This window comes from Bidens hawaiensis, unplaced genomic scaffold (genome assembly GCF_021521415.1).
Source record: "Bidens hawaiensis isolate Kalapana, Puna unplaced genomic scaffold, B.hawaiensis_p1.1 tig00010811_1, whole genome shotgun sequence".
Lineage (NCBI taxonomy): Eukaryota > Viridiplantae > Streptophyta > Magnoliopsida > Asterales > Asteraceae > Bidens > Bidens hawaiensis.
Window position 1 is genome coordinate 239863 of NW_027491833.1, and position 6525 is coordinate 246387.

The 6525-nt window shown below is 35.8% G+C and overlaps 1 protein-coding gene across 1 annotated transcript; it reads right to left on the bottom strand.

Annotated features, from left to right (window-relative positions):
• Positions 1–986: 986 nt before the first annotated feature.
• LOC143536518 (dynamin-related protein 3A-like) lies at positions 987–6525 on the bottom strand. Its single transcript, XM_077030491.1, has 12 exons — positions 6054–6525; positions 3745–4027; positions 3623–3651; positions 3023–3124; positions 2862–2930; positions 2721–2780; positions 2466–2579; positions 2333–2381; positions 2147–2256; positions 1852–1944; positions 1229–1321; positions 987–1148 (listed from the first exon to the last, which is right to left on the bottom strand). Exons 1-12 carry the CDS (start codon positions 6435–6437, stop codon positions 1005–1007), a joined length of 1530 nt encoding a protein of 509 aa, XP_076886606.1. The 5' UTR covers positions 6438–6525; the 3' UTR covers positions 987–1004.

Sequence of the window (6525 nt, forward strand, 5' to 3'; positions counted from 1 at the left end):
GAAGACTATAAAGGGAAAAAAGAGCGTAGGAGACCTTCTCAAAGAGCCGGTTGTAATGCATAACTCCGGGTAATTTTAATGGACAAATGCAAGTATATGGTGAAATTTTTCGGCGAGGCACAAAATCATCCTTTTGTTAACGAAGATGATATCCATTTCCTGACTGCTGATAAGGAGCTTACATTTACATACAAAAAGATGTTAGATGATTTGGCTAATATCAACATTGATCCTGTAAAGTCTTTTAACATTATGCGGACCTTGTATGGTGGTTTCGATATAGTTGACGCAACAAAGTCTGATTGTCATCATCATCGTACTCAGTATATCCCACCAATAGCAATGCTATGGTAGGGTCTGAGGAGGGTAAGATGTAGACAGCCTTACCTCTATCCCTATCCGGTGAGACCCCCGGCTCGATAGTAGTTTTGCATCAAGCCTTGGACATAAGGCACATAGCACTCAATCATCGGGACACCGGCTGATCGGTGCATGTGCCCTTGTCTTTCGGCTATCAACGCCACCACATGATGCCTGATTAACCTTCCGCCACTTTTAACGTTATTTTCACGAGATTAGTAAAATAACGTCAAAATTAGTGCAATTTTACTTTTGCTCACTCGAGGGTTCACACATATATACATTATATGCGCGCACCGCAAGCAGGGCGTAAAAGTCTGATTGTAAAACAACAAAAGAAAGATTAACTTATATATTGACGACTACGATCCTGAGATGGTTGTTCAACGTCTTATGGCGAAAGAAAAAAAACTATTGTCCTAATTTTTCATGTGACTATTTTACCAGCAATGACGGCGCATTAAAGGGTTTATTTTAGGCTGACGAGTGTGCCAAGAGAAATTTCTATGTGTTCGGGGACGTTGTCTCATTTGATGCTACATATCGTCATAACAAGTACAAAACTTTAAGTCCATGTTATACATTGTTTCTTTAAATATACAATAATAATAACAGGTAAGTTTACATTTGTGTAAATGTGTATTTTATACCTCCATATCAACGAAGTGTGTAATTATAGCCACTGAAGGTTCAAGACCTTCGCGTAAGAAATTCCCAAGAACATCATCAATTCTTTTTCTTAGAACAGGAAACCTCTGCAACTCATTGACCATACAGCGGTGGCTCATCTGAAACAAAAATAAATCAATCATCATATCATTACAGCATGTCATCGATTAAGAGATGGATAGTAGAAGTGAACATTTACCTTTATCAACTCATCATAAATAAATCTTGCACACTGAATGCTTGGATCAAGCAAACGAGCAATTTGTCTTCTAATTAGAACTTCAAATGGAACCTGCATGTGCATGTTAAGAATCAAAACTAAGCCCCTAATAACAGCATATTAAGAGGCAAAAACGACGTACATTTACATATAGATACATAACTATATATAGGGAGGGTTCTAGGCCAAACACGATTTTTGAACAAAACACAAAGAACAAGCTAAATCAATCATTTTTTTCAATCTTAAAATATATTCAAGTAAAAGAAAATGGTTAAAATGCAATGTTTATTCATCTATCCTGAAATTATAAACAAAATGTAAACGAATTTTGTTTACTTTTAGAACCTACACATGTGCAAATCATGTGCAGGTTATATTACCTGCTCATAACCTACAAAAGTGTATGCAAACATTTTTAAACGAATTAAAATAATGGTCCCATGTGTACATAGCTTAGACATTTGTGTGTAAGAATCATTAATGTATTAAAAAAATCAAACATTCTAGGTTTGTTCTTTCTGTGCTCGCAAATATTTTATGTTTTGTAATGACCCTACATGTATGTGTGTGTGTGTACAAGTATACAGAGCAAGACCTACTTCAGGCACAAATAATGCAGATTTAGGGCCAGTTGCATTCTGTATGGCAGTTCGGATGTCCTCGTCAGTCAAGTCCTCACAAGGATCAACTTCCTGCAACAGTAAATTAATATCAGCTTTGCAGTGTAAAAAATGGTTTAACGCATCCCAAAAACGGATAATTTATTTATCAAATGGTTTAGCATTTCCCATGAGTGCCTTACAATTAAATTTAATCATTCCAAACTCACTTCAACAAGCAATTTGACAAACAAAAAGAACTGCACAACACATAGATAAACAATTAAGCACACACCTCCAAACTCTTGATGAATATTGACTGAAATATATGGTGTATCCTTGCTCCTCCTGATAACTCAGATGTTGACATCTCATCATTCTTCCCCTCAATCAACGAAGAGAATGCTGTTAGAGGAATCAACATGAGATACAAAATCCGATATAATATAATATAAAACAAATACTAAAAGAGATGCATCACCTTCTGAATCCTTTGAAAGTATGTTTAGAAGAAGAGCTCCCATACCAGCCTACAGATCATTAAGAAGCAAAGGTCAAAAATCAAAACCCCATTTAAACCCATGTTATAATATCCAGAAGAACAGGATATATACCTTTGACTCTGTAATCTCTCCAAAACTAGCAAGTTCTTTTGCTACTTGACATAATTCAGAGTTAATACGCTTCTTCAACCCTGGTAATCTTGTGTTGATATGTTGCACCAAAATCTGCAAACAAGACACGAGTGAATATGAGTTTAAACAACTCTTCAAAAATCAATCTACAAATTTATGACAATACATATCTCCCAATTAAGCAATCAAGACGCTATTGCTAACAAAATGCTCTAATGTGCTCTTAAGTCTCACCTGATTTAATTTTTTTGCCAGTGCTGGCACACCACAACGATCTGCAACCTCATTATACACCTATACATTATGACATAAGTTATTCCAGTCAGATATAGATTTAGACACATTAGTCAAATGTAGAAGAAAATGATGTCATACCGGGCGACTGCGAAAGAATTTCTCCTCAGCCACTAGGGCATCTTTAATAGATCGGTTGAGCATGATATCCTGTTTAGAAAATCGTGACAACCATTGTGAGCCTTAAGCTTTTCATTTAGTAATCTTGAAACACTGTTTAAATAAGCAAACAAAAATACTACCTCTTGGCTACGATTTACAACACCAACATAGCCAAGTCGAAGAGGAATCACTTTTCCAAGCAAAAAGTTTCTAGCATCTGTACCTCTGTCCATAATATCCAACTAAAGCACCAAAGGGATAACACATCATCATCATCATCATCATCATCGTACTCAGTATATCCCACCAATAGCAAAGCTATGGTAGGGTCTGAGGAGGGTAAGATGTAGGCAGCCTTACCTCTACCCCATAGGGATAGAGAGGCTGCTTCCGGTGAGACCCCCGGCTCGATAGTAGTTTTGCATCAAGCCTTGGACATAAGGCACATAGCACTCAATCATCGGGACACCGGCTGATCGGTGCATGTACCCTTATCTTTCAGCTATCAACGCCACTACATGATAACGCCACTACATGATGCCTGATTAACCGTCCGTCACTTTTAACGTTATTTTCACGAGATTAGTAAAATAACGTCAAAATTAGTGCAATTTCACTTTTGCCCACCCGAGGGTTCACACATATATACATCATATGTGCGCACCGCAAAGGGATAACACATGTCAGAATGAAATGTGTTAAATAACGAAAAAAAAAATTTAAAAAAACAAGAATATGACCTTTGTTATAACACCAATAGTGCGGTAACCTGACAGCACAAAAAGGAGAAAAAAACTGTGTTATAAAAGATAGACTTGATCAACAAGTAATTATTCTGCTTACAAAAAGTATCATTGTTTACCATCAGGATCTGCATTTCCAGCGATCTGAAGTGCGTCTGAGTTGGCAAGATCAGAGTTTGCTGGTGTGACAGCAAGGATTAAACAGCTAGGAATCTTAATGTATGACATTATCATTGTCCTGATACGAGCTTCAATGTCAGAGGGTTGATCACCAACGGGAACTTTTGTTATACCCGGTAAATCCACCAGAGTGATGTCTAGTACATTGGGTGAAAAGATCTTTAAACGGATCTGTTTGTCAGAGACACCCTTGTTTCCTCCTGCTTCCTTGTCGGTCTCAGCCTAAAGTATACAGGTAAGCAACTAAAAAGTCAGTGATCAAACATCTTGCTTCAAATAAAATAGTTCTTTTACGGGCATACGAAATGTTTATAATTTTCAGAAATGAACTTACATCTAAATCTAAAACAATAAAAAAGACCGACAACAAAAAAAAAAAAAACCTGGAGTACGTAACATCAAAATAACAAGAGTGAGAGAGAAATTATGATTTTCTATATTTTTCTGGCTTTTTTATTATCCTATCAAGTTAACCCAAAAAAAGGTCTTTAAGTAGAACAACCAAAATCAACATAAACAATGGTAGCAACTAAAACAGTATTACAATTATTTAAGCCACTGAATAGTTCAATTGTAGGTTGTCAAAATCATCAAACTCAGGTATTGATTTAAAGCTAAAATGGATACACCTAAATATGACAATTAATAACAAATAAGTCATGACCAGTTAAAGACTCTGCTCTGCAAACTTTCCTTGAGAAAAATTGAATTCAAGTCGCAACATGTAACCTTTTGTGTAACGAGTGAGTAATGGAGCTGAGAGTAGTTATATTCTTGTGATATAACAACTTCTCCCCATTGTAATGTTTAAACATTCTCAAGCTACCAACTAAACAATCATCTGCAAACTGTTACAATACTAAGAGTATTGGATTTGAATCAAAAAATTCAATGACAGGTTAACAATGGAAGTGGTAAAAAACGATCTAGTGTTTGACGGGTTGCCAGTAGAGGTAGCCAAAAAAATATAGAATAAGCCAATGTGTTATAAATTTTATGCTGTTGCTTACTCTAGTTCTCTTATAGATATTTAATAATACTTCTAACAAATTTAAACAATACCCTAACTTTCAGAACTATTGCTTTAAACATCATTATTGTTTCATTCAACATAACTATTAACTATGATATTAAACTAGTCTTAAAATAGTTCATTTATTTATAACAAAGTATTTCACTGCTTCTCTCTTTGCTTCCTACTCAAGTTGCAACTGTTAATGTGTAATGAACAAACTATGCATTTAGTAACACAACTGGCAGATTCTTAGCCACGAGACAAATTTTATCTATGCCAATTGATTCATATTATCTACACCAGCATTGATCACATTGAAATTAGAGCACAACTTATGTATATAATGATGTACCTTAAACATCCATTATCATATAGTGCATCTGTCAGTAATACAGCTAGCATATGCTTGATGCCAAAATTAATTCATATCATCTATACCAACACCTCTCTCACTAAATTCATAATTAACTTATGCATGCAACGATATACCTCAATCATCCATTGTGAAGCGATGAATTAACATATAACATAGTAGATACACTTATAACTTATAAACATAACAACAACATACAGTATAAAATTGATTCTTATGATCTATGTAAGTTAATGTGGCCATGTGGCAGAATAAATTGTTCACCTAGTAATACGACTTGTAGATTCTTAGCAAGAGAACAATTTTTATGCTAAACTTGATCCATATTATAATCTATATTCTAAATAACTTATGTATGCAATGATATACCTCAATCATCCATTATTCCAAGCAAATAATATTGTTTTGAAATCCTTAAATCAACATTCTAAACATATAACATCACAGATACACTCGTAACTTATACTCATAACAACATACAGTATAAAATTGATTCATATGATCTATATAAGATTATAAGCTAATGTGGCATAATTAAACTGTGCACCTAGTAACACAACAGGTAAATTCTTAGCTAGAGGACAAATTTTACTTATGCTAAAACTGATTCATAGCACCTATATATTCTATATAACTTATGTATGCAGTGATAATGTTATTTTTCAATCCATAAATTAATACTCTAAGCATTTAATATAACCTATATGATTTGGATCAAATCCAAATTAAATTAGCGAGTTAACTGTGATTCGTCAGGTAGTGTAATTATATATACAACATAGTGTAACTATAGTGTAGTGTAATTAAAGCATAGTACGATGCAATTACATAATTACACTGCTTACGGTACAAAAAACTACCTGAATCTCTCTGCGAATCTCATTAAAATCATAAAACCTCTTCTTCGGGACATGTAAAAACTCTCCGTACTCCTCAGCCGTTCCGTCCGGCTTCCGCTGCGTCTGGAGAAGCTGAAGCACGAGCGGGCGGCGCGTGCAGATATCAGATCCTCTAGGTAAGAAGTCACGGCCGACGAGAGCTTCAAGGACACTGGACTTACCGCTGCTCTGGCTTCCAACAACGGCTACCTGAGGGAGATCGAGTGTCTCAGAGGTTCCAATCTGAGCGAAGAGGTCTTGCAGCTTGTTGACGATAGGTATGACGTTGTGGCCGAGCGGTGCAGCGTCGGCGTTTGGTGGCGGTGGTTGGTGAGGTGTGGGTGGGATGAGTGGTTCTTCCGCCATTGGTGAATTGGATTGGATTGCAGAGAGTGAAATGAAAATGAAACCCTAGATAGAGGTAGAAGAAGGTGGGTTTGTGTTGGTGAGATTG